Source organism: Mustela erminea, chromosome 3 (assembly GCF_009829155.1).
Source record: "Mustela erminea isolate mMusErm1 chromosome 3, mMusErm1.Pri, whole genome shotgun sequence".
NCBI classification, from domain to species: Eukaryota; Metazoa; Chordata; class Mammalia; order Carnivora; family Mustelidae; genus Mustela; species Mustela erminea.
Window position 1 is genome coordinate 80719122 of NC_045616.1, and position 17839 is coordinate 80736960.

At 41.4% G+C, this 17839-nt stretch overlaps 1 protein-coding gene across 2 annotated transcripts in view; it reads right to left on the minus strand.

Annotated features, from left to right (window-relative positions):
* Positions 1-17839, minus strand: part of STK32A (serine/threonine kinase 32A) — a 142039-nt gene that overhangs the window by 94966 nt on the left and 29234 nt on the right. For both annotated transcript variants that reach the window (XM_032336258.1, XM_032336257.1), the window contains exons 3-4: positions 11965-12020; positions 10159-10310 (exon numbers count right to left, since the gene is read on the minus strand). In XM_032336258.1, coding sequence (XP_032192149.1) covers positions 10159-10310; positions 11965-12020 — 208 coding nt within the window. The remainder of the gene's footprint in view (positions 1-10158; positions 10311-11964; positions 12021-17839) is intronic.

A 17839-nucleotide genomic window follows, 5' to 3' on the forward strand; every position in this document is an offset into this window, starting at 1 on the left:
AGATTTGCAAATCCATTAATTTACTTCACCACATAATAGAAATGATCTCAAGAAAAAAGAAAACACATTTGACAATATAGAATACTCATTCATGGTAAAAACTTCCAGCAAACTAGGACTGAAGGAAAAATTCCTTACTGTGGTGAAGGATATCTACAAAGAGCCAAAAGCAAACATCGTGTGCTATCTTGAGATCTTGAAAAACTCTCCCATGAAATCAGGACAGACAAGGATGTCTACTCTGTTCTCAGTGCAAATGCTGTAAGCATGAGTTTAAAAGGAACTCTTATCATTAGTTAATAACATGATTGAAAATATTGAAAATCCAGAATAATCTACAGGCCAACCTGTAGAAATAAGCAGAGAATTTAGCAAGTTCACTGGATACAAAGTCAATATTCAAAATCAACTGTAGTTTGCTCAACAAGCAACAAACTACTGGAGAATAAAATCTGGGTAAGTAATTACCATTTATCATCACATCAAAAATATTAAATACCCAGGAATAAATCTAAAGATATATATGCTAGATCTCTACAATAAAAAGTGAAACCAAAGAGAGAAATATACAGAAAGGTATATAGGAAGTTCACGAATTGGAAGGTTTATTATTTTAAAAAGACCTTAATTCTGTCTGAATTAGTTTCAGCATAAGCCACTACAAATACCAGCAGCTTTTAAAATACAAGTTAACTAGCTGAGTGTGAAATTTATACAGAATTACAAAGGGCCAACCACAGTCAAGATAATCCAGAAGAATTATGTTACTGAATTCTGCTATCCATAGAAAGCTACAGTAATTAAGGTAGTGTGACAGATGTGTAAATGCACACAAGGAGATCAATAGAACAAAGTCTGCAAATCCACATGTATTTGGTGGGATGACTCTCAGCATATGTGTTACTGCAGCGCAATAGGAAAAGGAGAAACTTTTGTGAATGGCACTGGGCTAATTTGATTTCCATATGGGGAAAAAGTGAATCTTGATCCTGGATTACAGATCTACATGTCAAAGCTAAAACAGTAATGCTCCTAGGAAACAGAGTACAATATTTTCATCCCGGTATGGGTAAAGATTCCTACATAAGACACAGAAGGCACTACCCGTAAGGGAAAGGATGGATAAACTAGGCCACACTTAAATTCAAGCTTTTTGAGTGACTCCACACCAAAATAAAATAAAATAAAAAATTAACATCCTTGCGGAGTGTAAAGTAACTCACAGATAGAGCAAACAATGTATATTCAAAAATGGATGAATGAGGGAAAAAAGGCAACCAGTAGAAAGATGTACAAGACTTCAGCACTTCATAAAAGAGGATTTAAAGTGACCAACAATTATATAAAAATGTGGCCAAACTCGTAAATCACCAGGGAAATCCAAGCTAAAACCACAATGAGAAGCCATTACCCCTTTACTGGCACACCTATGTGAAGAAACTGACAATATCCAATGTTCGTGAGGTTTTTACAGCAACCTGAATTCTCAGAGATAGCCGATGTGAGTATAAACTGGTACAACTTCTTTGGAAACCTGTATACCAGCTAAACCTACATAAATCCCAGGATCCAATGACTTAATTCCTATGTTTCCATCCCAGATATATGGATCCGGCTTACCAGAAGATACAAACAAGAATGTTAATAACAGGACTATTTGTAAAAGTCTCACACTGGAAACATCCCCGAATACCCATCAGTGGAAAAATGTGTAAACAAGTCATGGGATATTCATACAATGGAAAATGAGAGAGAAATGATAATACATTATTGCTACCCATGAATTATGGATGGATCTCACAACACAACAAAACCATTTTGCGCCCCACCTTTCAAAAATAACATCACTCACTTCTTGTGTGCTCCTGAAGCCAGTCCTTTTGATCCTTTGTCTTATTTTTTGGATTTGGCTCTTACCAAGTTCACAATATCTGTATCTTCCCAAGGCCAAGTTTGCTCTCAGTTTTCTCCTTATTCCTGACCTCTCTGCATCACTTGCAATAGTTAGCACCCCTTCCTTTGTGAAACAGCCTCTAGATTCTAGGATGCTGCTGTTGCCTGGTTTATACCTATCTTGTTGGCTAGCTTCCAGGCTGTTGCTTTTTGGTCCAGTTTCCTGAGTCTTCCTCTGTCAGAACTATAAGAGTGCTCTAGGTCTTTAGCCCTTGGCCCTTTTCTTGCTATTTAACTTCTCTCCAGAGATCTGCCATTCAAGCCCCTGGTCTAAATAGCATCTACAAGTCGATTTTTCCCATATTTGTGTTTTGTGGGCCTTCTCCTTGGACCCTGGATTTCTCTTCTGAGCTTCAGACTTACTGCCTATGCAGCAGCTCTATTTGGATGACTAAGAGGCAGCTCAAAATGAACACAGCTAAAAAAGATTTCTTGATTTTCACAATGAATCCGATCCTCCTCAGATCTCCCCATCTTAGTGAATGACACAGTCATTGACCTAGTGGCTCAGGTCAACAGTCTGGGAGTCAGGAGTTATTTTATTCTTTCTTCTAGCCAAGGGGCAGGCATGTTTTCTGAGCAAGGCCAGTTGGACTCTCTCCCAGGACTTTGAACCTTGAGTGGGTGACATAAGGTTAGAAAATTGATGGGAGCTGATTCATCCCAGCTGAGAGAGCCGTGAGGGCCTGTCTGTTAATTTCTGCTCCCTAGATTCCCAGAACTGCCTTTGTCCTTCACTTTCTCAAGACCTGCTACTCCAGCTTTACGTTTGAGACTGTAAGCCACTCCGTGTCTTCCCAAAGAACTTCTTAGCCTGATTTTAGCATTTTCTAATAGCTTCCTGTGTTGTTTGCAAGAAAGGAATTCTTTTTTTTTTTTTTTAGATTTTATTTATTTATTTGACAGAAAGAGCACAAACAGAGGAAGTGGCAGGCAGAGGGTGAGGGAGAAGCGAGCTCCCTGCCAAGCAGGGAGCCTGATGTGAGACTTGATCCCGGGAACCTGGGATCATGACTAAGCTGTAGGCAGAAGTTTTACTGAGCCACCCAGACGCACACAAGAAAGAAATTCTTGGCAATACTGATGAATAAACAAGTAAGTGAATGTCTGCATTTTAAGGACTCAGTTTCCTGTCTATTAGTCCATCAGTTGGTCAGTCAACAACCATGTGTGCAGCCATTACTATGTATCGGTCACACGATTAACACTGTTCTTTGCTAAGTTCTTCAGGGACTGCTGTCCATTGTTCTCCACTTACCCAAGCTCATCAGAGCCATACTCAAGGACAACTTCTTCCAATGATGGCACTGGATCATTCAGGATAGCCTCTCCTTTTAAAGATCTTTAACGTAATCATATGTCTCCCTAAGATAACACAGCTGGACACTAAGATAAGAACTGATTTTAGTCAAAAATATATTATTGCAACAAGAATCCCGTAGTGTGAAATGAACTCCACTTTGATGAGTACAGAAGTGACCGGGTGTTTGACAGGGAGGATGAGAGGATGGAGAGGGGATAAGCCAGGACCTGGTAGTCAGCAAAATGAAAGTTACCAAGAGCCTGAATGGAGTCTCTATGGGAAACTCATCTGGGTTTGTTAACTGGCACTTACCAAAGTTAGGCCCCTCCCCTCCCACCAAGGCGGGGAGATAGGCCCTGTCTTCAGGTGTTAGCTGGAGCAAACAGTAAATTCTCTTGGCAGCCTTGCATTTTCTCAAGCAGGCAGGGTAAGGGGAGCTAGTGTCATCCTAGGGTTGTGGCCCTGAGCTATTTAATAAACGATGTTAGCATTTTGTTCAAGTGTTTATAGACCAAGTTTGAGGCCTGGGCAAGGAGATGGTTGAGAAGAGCCCGGCCAAAATCTGGTCAAGAGGGAGGCCCAAGGTACTCAGATGAGTACTTCAAAGATGGATGAGAGAAGCAGAGAGTTGGAGTCAGAGAGAGGTTGGAAGAAGCCATGTGGTTGGCTTTGCCGGTGGAGGAAGGCGCCTTGAACCAAGGAATGCAGGTAGCCTCTAGAAGCAGGAAAAGGTAGGAAAACATTCTTTTCTAGACCTCTGGAAGGAACATAGCCCTGAGGACAGCTTCCTTGCAGCCTAATGAGATTGATTTTGCACTTCTTTTTTTTTTTATTTTATTTATTCATTTGACAGAGATCACAAGTAGGCAGAGAGGCAAGCAGAGAGAGAGGAGGAAACAGGCGGCTTGCAGAGCAGAGAGCCCGATGTGGGGCTCGATCCCAGGACCCCGGGATCATGACCTGAGCCGAGGGCAGAGGCTTTAACCCACTGAGCCACCAAGGTGCCCCTGATTTTGCACTTCTGGCCTCCATAAGCGTATGATGCTAAGTTCGTGGTTTTTAAGTTGTTTCATATTCTTTTACTATGAAATTTGTAAAATTTATTTACAGGGAAATGCACAGATATTAAGCGTAGACTTAATGAATATTTACAAATCTATGCCCTGGTACAGGGCAGCAGCACAATCATGAGGATAGAGTATTTCAGCTGCTCCCAGAGTTTCCCGCATGCTATGTTCTCATTAAACCCTGTATCCTGTAGGTAATCATTTCTCTGATTACTTTTGTGTGTTTGTGAACTTTCAGGACAAATGGAAATACAGGACAAAAGAAAATCATGTGCTAGCTATATTGTGAAAATAGCTTTAACTCCACGTACCACCAGTAGGCATTGTATGAAGCCACTAAGTTTATGGTAATTTGTTCCAGAAGCAACAGGAATACAGCTAATACAGCTGTTATTTCTATATAACGTAATATGGGTATTTTTCATTTTCTTTAGAATGTCTGTATTTTCATATTTTATATAAAATGTGTATTTCATATTTTTAAAAATTAATTAATTTTTTACAATTTAGAACAAACCCAAAGACTTCCTAATGGCCAGGCCAGCTCACTGGCAGGAGCACATGTCTACTCGGGAATCTGCTCCAGGGGCTGAGGGTATATTCTATTTGGGGTGAGGCCTCACTGAGTTTTTGTTTTAAACCTCATTTTTTTAAGATTTTATTTTTTTTTAAGACTTTTTAAGATTAAGCCTCTTTTTTTTAAGATTTTATTTTTTTTAAAGATTTTATTTATTTTTATTTATTTGTCAGAAAAACAGAGAAAGAGAGAGACCACGTGTGCACACAAGCAGGGGGAGCAGCAGGCAGAGGAAAAAGGAGAAGCAGGCTCCCCACTGAGCAGGGAGCCCGATGTGGGGCTCGATCCTAGGACCCTGGGGTCATTACCTGAGACGAAGACAGCTGTTTAACTGACTGAACCACCCAGGCTCAGTTGTCATTTATTAGGCACCTACTATGTGTGAGGTGTTTTAGAACATATCCTTATTCATAGTAGTACCTTCTGCCCTGGGTCTTGCTGTTATCCCCAATTATGGAGGAGGAAACCAAGCAAATACACAAGGTAGTTTGGTCCATTCACACAGTTACCAAGTGGTGAAGCAAGGGTTCAGATTCACGTCCCTCTGACTTCAGGGCTCACCAAAAACCTGGAATGGGCCTGATTAAATGAGGGGATGTTTGTGAATGTGCAGGAAATGGCAGTGGTAGAATGGGGCAAGAGCAAAACCTGAAGCCTGGTGCCATCTCCATTCATTCTTTCCATCACTCATTCATTCATTCATTCATTCAGCAGAGATCTGTTGAATGCTTACTGTGTGTGCGAGGCATTATTGTGGGAGCAGTGAAAAAAATATACAAACATACCTGCCTCATAGAGTTGGTATTCTTGCGGGATGTAAAAGACAATAAAGAAAACAAGTTCCTCCCTAATTAGTAAGAGTCCTCTGTGAGGTCCATAGGAGGTGGGGATAGTGTAGCAGGAAATGCAGGGTTTTTGAAGCCAGACTTCCTGGGTTTGAGTCCTGGCTCTGCGAGTTCCTGGCTGTGTGGCTCTGGGAAAATGACTCAGCCTCTCTGAGCCTCCGTTTCTCTGGTGTAAAATCGGACTCATAATCCCCATCCACCTAAATTGTGAGGATGAGTAAATGAGACAACAGAGGCAAAACTCTGAAGTAACAGGATTCCGATGACAGGGAAGCCCTTCTTCTTTCTGTGCCCCTGGAGGCTACCTTGAGTTCTCATAGTTCATGATTCTATGGAGAAACACTGGTGTGCAGTCCTCAATAATTGAGGCTGATTCCAGGGAACCTATTTGGCTGTGTTCAGTGGTCTGACAAGGACCCCCTTTTCCCAGTCCCGATACAGGTGGTCCTTTCCACTTACAACAGAAGATCTTGTCTTCTCATTTCCTGAAATCACACGTGGGCCCCTTCTGTTCCCAGAACAAGAGACAAGGGAGGAGGCCCGCAGACCGCCCTGAGGAACTGTGTGTGCAGCTGCAGGCTTAATCTCAATTAACAAAAGCCACCTGGGGAACCGGGCTCTGCTGGGCAGCACTGGGAGGGATTTGTTTGCAGGCTCTGGGTTGCCAAGGCTTTGTGAGCAGCCCTCAGGGAGGGACTCGCAGGGAGATTTTATTTGCTTTTCCTGGATGCCAGCCCTGTCAGGCAGCCTTTGCTTTATAACGCGGCCTACATCCGACGATTGTGTTCCTGAGTGGGGTCAGGTTCCCCGTGGCTGGGGAGGTTCAATTTTAATTCAAAATATGCTTTCACCCTTAACTCAGCTGGCCCAGACGAAGACACACACACACACACACACTCCCATTCTACTTAGTCCTTCATGCCCTCTCACACTCAATACATTTATTATATTCTTTGATTAACAGCAGCCTCTCAAGGTTACTGGAAATGTGGGGTCCATCAGGGGCTCTGCCCACTACTGCTCATCCCCACGTCCGCCCCACTCTGGGGCTGCATTACAGTGAGGGTTGCCAAATTCAGTAAATAAAAATACAAGATGCCCACTTACATTAGAAATTTGGAAAAGGAATAATTTTCAGATCAAATGGGCGCCGCGCAGTATTTGGGACATATACTAAAAACAATTGGTTATTTTTCTGAAATTTAAATCTAAATGGGTGTCCTGTGTCTTATCTGGCAACCCTAATGCCACCTTGTTTGTGTTGCTCGGTAAATAGAGCCACAAATGAGGGAACGAATGGGGCTAAGCATGATTAAAACCGGAAAACCAGAGGCAGCCATTTCTCTGGCCAGCACACACGGATGTTTTGGAAGTGGTTGTTTCAAGGTGGAAGCATTATGGAGAATTTTCTTTCTATGTGATTTTTCGGTTCTTCCAGTTGACTGCCATGTGTGTAGTTTTCACATAGCACATATGTATCCACACCTCTATACACACACACACACACGCACACACACACACCCCAACTTCTTAACATTAGTGTAAAACCTCCTTAAAAGAAACAGTTTGTGTTTTTCCTCAGCCTGAAAACCAGAATTTTCTGAATACATCCCTAGGAGTTAGTGGCATTTGGAGTATCCAGGAGAGGACTACTGACCTCACCAGTATGATAGAGTATGCAAAAGGTACGCGGGGATTAAAAAGGATTGCTGTTCCATTATTAATAATACGATGCTTCTTAAGAAAATCGGCGCCTGACGCTTTGGGGATGTAAAGATAACTCTAGTTAAACTGAAGGCACAGAATCCTGATTAAATTGTACATAATGGAGGGGGGGAATCTTTGAGTCTTTGTTCTTTGATTTGCAGAATGAGGGTGGAAAACAAAAAATCACAAGCTCTTATAGAGAATGAGTAGAAGACTTGGCCCTCCCCCACCACACACACAACTTCCTGTGATGTTTTGAGGCTGAGTGCCACTGGAATTTATGTCTGGGGTGCCCACAGTGGCCCAGCAGGGATGGACATGTTCGGAATGCTACACCTTCGCGGAACAAGGAAGGAAAAGAACTCCCATTTATACGATGCTTGCTCTGTGTTGAGCATAGCACTGTATCTCATTTTGCTCATAAAAACAACCCAAGTTACACACATTAACCCCATCTTATAACCATGTGAGTTAAGAATGATAAAAATTCAGGCACCTGGGTGGCTCAGTGGGTTAAGCATCTGCCTTTGACTCAGGTCATGATCTCAGGGTCCTGGGATTGAGCCCTGCATCAGGGGGGTCCCTACTCAGCAGGAAGCCTGCTTCTTCCTCCCCCTCTGCTGCTCCCCCTGCTCATGCTGTCTCTCAAATAAATGAATAAATGAATAAAATCTTTTAAAAAATTATGAATATTGCTCACAGGTCACACCTCCAGAAGTACTGCAAGGTGCTCAATAGTTGAAGAGTCACTTACATTCCCTATGTTGTACTTACTAAGGCAGAAAGTCTTTATTAGAAGGAATCAATATGCTTTCTGACCATTTAAAAAAAAAGATTTTATTTATTTATTTATTTGACAGATCACAAGTAGGCAGAGAGAGGGGGGTGGGAAGCAGGCTCCCCACCGAGCAGAGAGCCTGATGGAGGGCTCAATCCCAGGACTCTGGGATCATGACCTGAGCTGAAGGCAGAGGCTTTAACCCACTGAGCTACCTGGGCACCCCTCTGACCATTTTTATCTCAAGATTTGAATGACAGAAAGTTTTCTGCTATCCTTGAAGGATGCCCTCTCTCACTCAGTTCTCAATGTGATGCTAGAATTAAGGTGGGGGCGGGTTTCTTCTCCCTCCTCTGTCACTGTTACTGGTGCCCACTGTCCTGTGAGTTCTGTGTGAGAGGGAAGGAAGGCTATGCTCTGTGTCAGGTTGTCACCAAGTCCCTATTCGTGGCGCACCGAGTATTCCCTGCATTGATACTAAATTAGCAAACGGCAAAATCGGTAGATACCCACTTTATAAAAAAAGCAAAACAGGAATAGACTGAAATCCATTTTGCATATTTAGTGATGAGGGACCAGCGGTGTGAAAGGGGGAAATGTGGAGTATGTCCTTCTAAAGGGTTCCTGGTCTTAAAAGGAGAGAGTGAGTCGGCTGAGCTTTGGAAGAAGGAGAATGTGACTTTGAACAAAGGGAGGATGTGAATTGAGAGAACCTCGTCATTGTCAGGGTGGAGAGCGGGGAGAAGGCAATCTGGTGATTGTGAAAGGTGGGGAAGAGAGCTGCATGGATGTAACAGTGCGTGGCAGTGCTGTGAATAGGCCACTCTGAGCTACTGATTAAACACACCGAGCGTGGGCCACAGTTAGACTCCACCGCGTCTGAGGAGGGCATGAACCTATTTCCGGGTCACACAGAGCCGTCTTTTCAACTCTGGTTGTAGCGTCTTGGAGCAAACTGTATATTAAGTGAACTGTATTAATTAAAAATGGAGGGAGACAGGTTTTATGCATTAACTCTTCCAGAAAAATGTCCCCAAACACACAGTGACATTCCAAGTATTTTTCCATTAGTAGTCTCTGAATAAAGACATTTTTTTTTTTTTGCCTTTGCTAGTAGAAACTGCTTGGTATGCATATTTAAATAACAGTCACACTGAATTAGCTTTAGGAACAGGCTCTTAACATAATGGATGCATTAAAATGTAGAGGAAAATGAGAGAGCTGCATACAGCCCTCCACGCGTAAGAAAAGAGCAGGGAGTAAGAGACATAGCCAGTTTCTAGCCATTTTCTAAGCCTTGGATTGTGATCCTGGCTTGGGGAGGAGACCACAGTTACCTAATGTCTAGCCACTGATCTGAGTTTAGCTCCGGCTCTATTAGAAGCTATTTGGTGAGAAAGGCAGCACCTGTCCTTTTCCAACTCCCAGGTGTATATTTGTGGACGCTGGAGAAGGCCGCTGCAAGGAATCCATGTCCACTGCCAGTCACTGTAGAGAGCAATGCTTTTCTGTACACGTTCCCAAGACCAACCTCCCCTCAGCCGCTGATGACCTACTTAGCACCCGATGTTGCTGCCCCACAACTCATGGGGGAAAAGTATCTAGTGAACGACAAGACATCTGAACTCGTTCTTTGTCAGCCTATTTAGCTGCCATGTTTTAAAAAATGTAGGGTCCTGAAGGACCAGGGAACTGTGACCAAAACCAAAAAAAAAAAAAAAAAAAAAAGGCAAGATTTATTCATGACCATAAAACAACAATTCGTTTCATTTGAAGTCAAAGAAACCAAGGAGAACCAAAGCCTTTTGGGAAAAGCCTAACTGAAGATTTTGCACATGCACACCTGGAAATCCAGATGGGTTTACGGACCAGTGTTTGGGGGTGAAGGCGGGAATGGCTCCATTCAGAGAGCCCGTAAAAGCACTTACCACAAATTCACCAGGAAAGGATGCTCCAGACCTTGCATGATCTGGAGTTCCTTGAAGACATTCCTCACTTCGTTGCGCTCCACACATTTCTGTTTGTTCATGTACTTCATTGCATACATCTTCTTGGTATCGTTCTTCTGCACGATGCAGACCTAATGGCACAAACCAGAGTGGGAGGGCAGTCAGGGAGCTGACAGATCACAGCTGTGGGAGACAGGACAGGAGGTGCTCAACAGCATGGCCTGGAGGCCTCCCTACTTGCAAATTCTCTGATGCTAAAGTTGCTGCTTAGCTCTGATTTCAGAGTAGAAAATCTCATTTTCTTCCCCTGTACCGGGTCAGTTTGTGAATCTCTGCTTTCTCAAACAAGCCTGCCTGTTTTTTGGTCTTTGGGTTTTGTTTAGACAGCATGCTGGAGAAAATAGCTGCTTCCTTGTCAGGAATTTTCCAACAACCAATGACACGCTTATTCTGATCTGAGTGACTGATAGGCGTGCGGCTGAACTGCCGAGCTGAACCACATGGCATCAAGAATTTCTCTTTACACCATAGTTGATAGAACCTAAAAGAACTTAAAGCACTGAGAAAGCACTGACCATGATGTCCATGTTTTGGGAATCTTTTTAGAGGGTCTAGATGTCTGATAAAGTGGGCTGCAGATGATTTTAAAAGGCGAGTTCAGTATGATGTAAATATTCTCAAAGTATGTCTCTATCAAGAAACTAATGATCAGGATTTGAATCTAGAAGTTTCTCGCAGAAAAATTAGCCTGGATCTATCTTTCACGGTAGATTTTTCAAAATAAAAACATGGTATAACTGGAGGGGAAGCAGATATTGGGCAGCTTCTTTTCCACATAAAAAGTACCTGGGTGGCTCAGTGGGTTAAGCATTTGCCTTCAGCTCAGGGCATGATCCTGGGGTCCTGGGGTCGGGTCCTGCTGTGCAGCTCCCTGCTCAGTGGGGAGCCTGCTTCTCCCTCACTCTTTGCCCCTTCCCCTCCTCATGCTCTCTCTCTTTCTCTTTCTCTCATAAATAAATAGATTATATATATATATATATATATTTTTTTTTTTAAAGAGTTAACTCTTACATTGACAGGATAAATGTTACCAAAGGTATGGGTACAATTAGCAACTGAGTCCAACATTTTGCAGTAGAGAGAGAGTCTTAAAAGAATTAATGAGCACGACACTGAAATAATTCTGAGAACAAGAGGTGTCCATTATACTACACAACTGAAACTGTAGTGAACATTTTATTTTATTTTATTTTATTTTTTAATTTTTTTAAAGATTTTATTTATTTATTTGACAGACGAAGATCACAAGTAGGCAGAGAAGCAGGCAGAGAGAGAGGAGGAAGCAGGCTCTCTGTAGAGTGGAGAGCCCGATGCGGGGCTCGATCCCAGGACCCTGGGATTATGACCTGAGCCGAAGGCAAAGGCTTTAACCCACTGAGCCACCCCGGAGCCCCTTATTTTATTTTTTAAAGATTTTATTTATTTACTTGACAGAGATCACAAGCAGGAAGAGAGGCAGGCAGAGAGAGAGGGGGGAAGCAGCCTCCCTGCTGAGCAGAGAGCCCAATGTGGGGCTCCATCCTAGGACCCTGGGATCATGACCCAAGCCAAAGGCAGAGGCTTAACCCACTGTGCCACCCAGGCGCCCCTGTAGTGAGCATTTTATGAAAAACCTCTCTGAGTTATCATTCCTTGTGGTCCCAGTAACTGAATAATCTGAACATTCTCAGACTTTGTTCGCTGAGCTACATAACCCTGCTGTTGGCTAATCATTTGGGTTCTCACCTTCCCAAAACTGCCTTTCCCAATGGCTCGCAAAATCTCGAAGTGGTCAAAGTTAACTGTAAAACAAAAAGAACAATGTGAAAGATTATCAGTTGCTTTTCAGTTGCTAATAAATAATGAAGATTAAGTGAAACCAGAGTACCCTGTTTAAAACAACATTCCAGATAACCTTAGGGTGCCCATTCATTTATTTAATAAACATTTCTTTTCTTTCTTTTTTTAAAAAAGATTTTATTTATTATATTTATTATTTATAAGTGTTTCTTAAACGCTTCTTACTCATTAATCACAGTTGGGGGATATAATCGTAGCAAAGTAAAAATGGAATATCTACCTTTACGGAGCCTGTTGTCTAGGCAGGGCTCCATATAGAGAGAGACACTTATAGATAAAATAGTCATAAATTAATGGACAATTAGAACTCCCACTAAATGTCAAAGAGAGAAGCCATGGGGCTCTAAGAGTACGTAACAATGGATTTCACATTAGTGGCAAAGTCAGGAGGAGCATCACTGAGCACTGATGATTATGGTGAGATCTGGTCCTAGAGAAATGGGACCAGATAAGAAAGATACCTTTGGCCCATGAGCAGTGTGAGCGTGAACTTTCTGAGTGTTTTTCAAATGGGGTCAAGCCCCATTTGTGGGTTATGAAATAAATTGGGTGTTAGGAGACGCATCCAAAATTTAAACAAAGTAGAATATGTAAGAAAATAATAAGAAATGTCTCAACTGTAGGAAGAAATGTCTCAACTGCTTCTGAAACTTTATTTTGGTTTTACGTATGTGTGTAGGTAGCTATGGATTGGATCATGATAAAATATTTGGTATATATTTTTTCCAGGTGGTGGTCAAAATAACTTGAAAGACACTTCCATAAATTTTCTCTTAAGTTTCAAAGTGCTATACCCAAACCAAGGATTTCCTCACACTTATTACACGAGGCACAGTTCTATATTATGTACCACAGAGGTGTCAAAAAAATGACCAGGATTTATTTGCAAGTTCAAGATTTAATCTTGACCAAACCTAGTAACATAACACAGTGATTTCTCCACTAGGAGCCTAGACTAGAATGTTGCGATGACATTTTTAATCTTCAAGCATACAGCAGGTACCCAGAAAGCATGAAGTTCCATTGTGATATTAATCCATTTCGTGAACCATGTCTCTTTATAAGCCATTTTAAGCTTTCATGAAAATGATAAAAGATTAGATGCCAGGTGGCTAGTTCTACTAATGTAACTGCCTTGATTAATGTCTGGTCCCAGGAAAGTGGTAGGCCGGAAGTTTTAGAAAGAATTCATCTTATTTATGCATTTCTAGTCTGTTAAAAAGAGAACAGACTCCAGTCCAATATTGTGCTGTCTAGTGTCACTTCCATATATAATAATCAGCATGGGGAGAAAGCCGATCACAGATTAAAAGTGGCTGGAAGAGCTCTTATTCCATCCTTATAGCCCCCCCCCACTTTTTTTCTTTTAATTCCAGGGTAGTTAACATACAGTGTTGTATTCATTTTCAGGTGTACAATTCAGTGATTCAAAATTCCTACTCAGTCCTCATCAAGGTAAGTGTACTCTTAATCCCCTTCACCTATTTCATTGAGCCCCCCACCAACCTCCCTTCTGGGAACCATCAGTTTCTTCTCTAAAGACTGTTTCTTTGCTTGTCTCTCTTTTCTCTTTGTTCATTTGTTTTCTTTCTAAAATTCCACATATGAGTGAAATCATACAGTATTTGTCTTTCTCTGACTAACTTATTTCACTTAACATTATGCTCTTTAGATCCATCCATGCTGGTGCAAATGGCCATATTTTGTTCCTTTTTATGACTGAGTAATATTCCATTTTATATATGTACCACATCTTCTTTGCCCATTCATCTATCGTTGGATCCTTGGGGTGCTTCCATAGCTTGGCTATTGTAAATAATGCTACAGGAAGCCTAGGGGTACATGTTATTCCTTTGAATTAGTGTTTTTGTCACCTCTTCAGTTTAGTTTGTTCCTATTTTATTATTTTTGGTGCAATTGTCATGGAATTTTTACATTTCTCTTTGTGCTGCTTCATTATTAATCTATAGAAATGCAATGTATTTCTGTACATTGATTTTGTATCCTGTGACCTTACTGAATTTAATTATGATTTCTAGTAGTTTTTTGGTAGAATCATCTCTACTTTTCTATATATAGGATTATACCATCTGCAAAAGTGGAAGTTTTACTTCTTGCTTACCTTGGATGCCTTTTATTTCTTATTCTTGTCTGATTGCAATGGCTAACACTTCCAGTACTGCAGTGATTGAAAGTGGTGAGAGTGGACATCTTTGTCTTCTTCCTGACCTTAGAGGAGAAGCTCTCAGTTTTTCCCCATTGAATATAATGTTAGCTGTGGGTTTTTATATAAAGGCTTGATTACAATCACATATGTTCCCTGTAAACCTACTTTGTTGAGGTTAAATTATCATGAATGGATGTTGTACTTTGTCAAATGTTTTTTTCTGCAGCCGTTGAAATGATCATATGGCTTTTATCCTTTCTCTTATTGATGTGATATATCACACTGATTTGTGAATGTATCCAGAGAATAAATCCTATTAGATTGTGCTGAATTAATTTTTAACATACATTGTCGGATTTGATTTGCTAATATTTTGTTGAGGATTTCTGCATCTATGGCCATCAGAGATAATGGTCTATATGTCTTTTTTTTGGTTGTGTCTTTACAACAAAATTGTAAATTTGGGTTTTGGAATCAGGATAATCCTGGCTCCACTTACTGTTCCTTCTTAAATGTCCAGCAACAGAAACAGTAGTTAGGAGGGGGAAGCTCATGGAAAACACAGTGAGACCTCATAACTCAGACAAAATGAGAAAGAGATGAAGTCAGAATTATGGATTATTTTATCAACGCAAAACCATTTGTATTAGAGGCATATAGGATTTACCAAATGGGCTGGGTATCAAATAGCATATCCTCTGTGTACTTTGATCAATGAGTATAGTATTAACCAGCCGATTATTTATGGTTCCAATGGGCCTGCAGCCTGTTTTTGTCTTAACTATAAGCTAAGATCAGTTTTTATATTTTTAAAGGATTATTAAAAACAAAAATATGCAACCATATAAAAGTCTGTAATATTTACTAGCTGGCTCTTTACAGAAAAGTGTGCCAGCCCCTGAGATGAAAAGTACCGTCTTTGGAGACAGACTACCTGAGTTCACATCCCAGCTCCCACAATTAATAGTTGTATGATCTTGGCAGTTTACTTCTATGTTCTGTTTCTTCATCTATGAAATGGGTATGGAAATAATATACATCCCATTGGATTTAGAGGAAGATGAAATGTGTTACCATACATATAGTACTTAGAAAATGAATGGGTACTAGCTACTTTCACTAGTACTCTTACTACCATGTCTTAGAGAATAGCCTAATTCAGACTCCCAGTAAATACCATCATAAGCTGCTGTCATAACACATGAATATTATCAGCCAGCATGGGAAAAAATGGTGGTTGTCTGTCATTTCTCTACATCTGGGGTTTTTGGTAGTCGATGGTGTGGTGTTTTTGCAGTGTTTCCTCCCATCTCAAGCACAGTTAACCTTTATTGCGTTAACTTGTTGTATGTTGTCATGTATCTTGTTATACAACTTTGTTTCTGGTTCATGGAGAGGAGATCTGGTGCCAAGATGACATAAAGGTCTTCTAGAGATACTGCTAGACCCTGGCTCTGTGTGGGGCCTTGGAGGCAGCGGTTGAGTGTTGAGAGAGCAGAGCCTGGTTCTCACTTCCACTGACAGAGCTGGCCTGTATATTTAGCCTGTGGAAGAACAGACAGACCGAAAAGCTGAAACTTTCAATATCCTAATCTGCTTTGGCGTCTTGCTTTCACATGTGGCTGTTCCCCTCAGTCTTAGAAAACATCCTATCAGTCTTGTGTCCTTAAGCTTGCCCAGAGGTGTATTAGGTTAACAGCCAGAGTTGAGTGGGTCCTAATGTTATGATACAACTTCAAACATTTTTTAAAATATCTAAACTAAATACCACAAAAAGGCTTATTTTTGAGTTTTTCTTTGGGTTAAGTGCACATTCTCCACAAATCAACCCGATGCAGAAATTCTATATGCACAAGAGATCTGTTTATGTGTGATTTGGTATGCATTTCATTTTTTAAAAAAATATTTTATTAATTTATTTGAGAGAGAGAGAGAGAGCACAAGCTGGAGGGTGGGGTAAAGGGAGAAGCAGACTCCCCGCTCAGCAGGGAGCCCAACATGGCCCTTGATCCCAGGTCCCTGAGATCATGACCTGAGCCAAAAGCAGAGGCTTATTCAACTGAGCCACCCAGGACCTGGTGTGCATTTCATTTTTATATCTCATTTTGTCCTCATGACAACCTTATGGCATGTGTAGCTAGGGGTGCTCCAGCTCAGAGAGATTAAATAACTTGCTGTGGGCATCACTAGTATGGTGATTAAATGACCCTGGGGTTAGATTCTGAAGACAGAAATTAGGGTGGAACCTTGGTTAGTCCATACAAACTACAAGTGAATATCCTCTAGAAAGGTACTGCTCTGAAAACCAAAGGAGTCCTTCAAAATTTCCCACAGAATTTTGTCCTGTGTAAGCACTGAATGAAGCTCATGAATTGCATTTAGGTGCTCTTACATAGAAAACACTGAAATACTAACATCACACTCAGCTCACTGGCAGACTGGAATGTGTTAGTCACGTGGAAAATAAAAGCAACCGAGGGGACAGCGGGTTGACTGGTATCACAAAACCACACGCAAAGCCTGAGTGCCCAAGTAGGTGGCACCAATCATCTAAGTCTGCTCAGGTGCAGTCAGGTAAACTCAGTATACACCTTTCCGGTTCTGGACCCAGGCTCTTAGCCCCTTTCTTTCTTTCTTCCTTTCTTTCTTTCTTTCTTTCTTTCTTTTTTTTTTTTTTAAGATTTTACTTATTTATTTGGCAGATTTCAAGTAGGCAGAGAGGCAGGCAGAGAGAGAGAGGGGAGGAAGCAGGCTCTCTGATGAGCAGAGTGCCCAGTGTGGGGCTCGATCCCAGGACCCTGAGATCATGACCTGAGCCGAAGGCAGAGGCTTTAACCCACTGAGCCACCCAGGTGCCCAGGTGCCCAGATGCCCAGGTGCCCCTTAGCCCCTGTTTCTGTAGCCATCTTTATGCTGTCACTACTGTCTATCCAGCCATCCCAGAGGCAGAATCAGGGGAAGCAGAGTGGGATTTCTTTGCCTCTCCTTTTAGAATCACATGGGTCAAATCCGCTTTCCCCAAGTCTTTCCCTAAACTGAAGCGTGCTGACTGTGGCATGTGGTGCTTGATGCTTTTTCTTTCCTTTGTTTGGCTTCTCTTCCCATCTCCCCAGTCTCAGCATTCTTTGCAGTAAACAGAAGGAAAGGGGAGACTCTTTTTAGGGTTAGTGATACCACCCTGCCACTTGGAATTTGGGAGAATAGAAGGTAAACCAGACTCTTCCCACCCCCGCCCCCTTTTTTTTCTATGGTTGAGGTAAAAATATTTGGAAAATATTTTATTTTTTCCTATTAAAAAAAAACGATTGCTGCCTAAGTAAATACCAAATCATGACCATATGCACAACTGTGGAGAACTGCACTTCTTGGTGTTTATGTAAATCTTTCTATTGATGAGGGAACAAGGACAACAGCTGTGTGTCCCCAGCTGTAAAATGGCGCTAATTAAACTTGACTCACAGGTGGTCTTGAAGATGAGCTTCTATACACCAGAAGTATAATGTCCGGCTCAATGAAAACTAAAAATTACAAATGATAACACACAATTATTCGAAGAAAATTGAGACTTTCTTCCCATTCTCAGTTTTTAGTTGC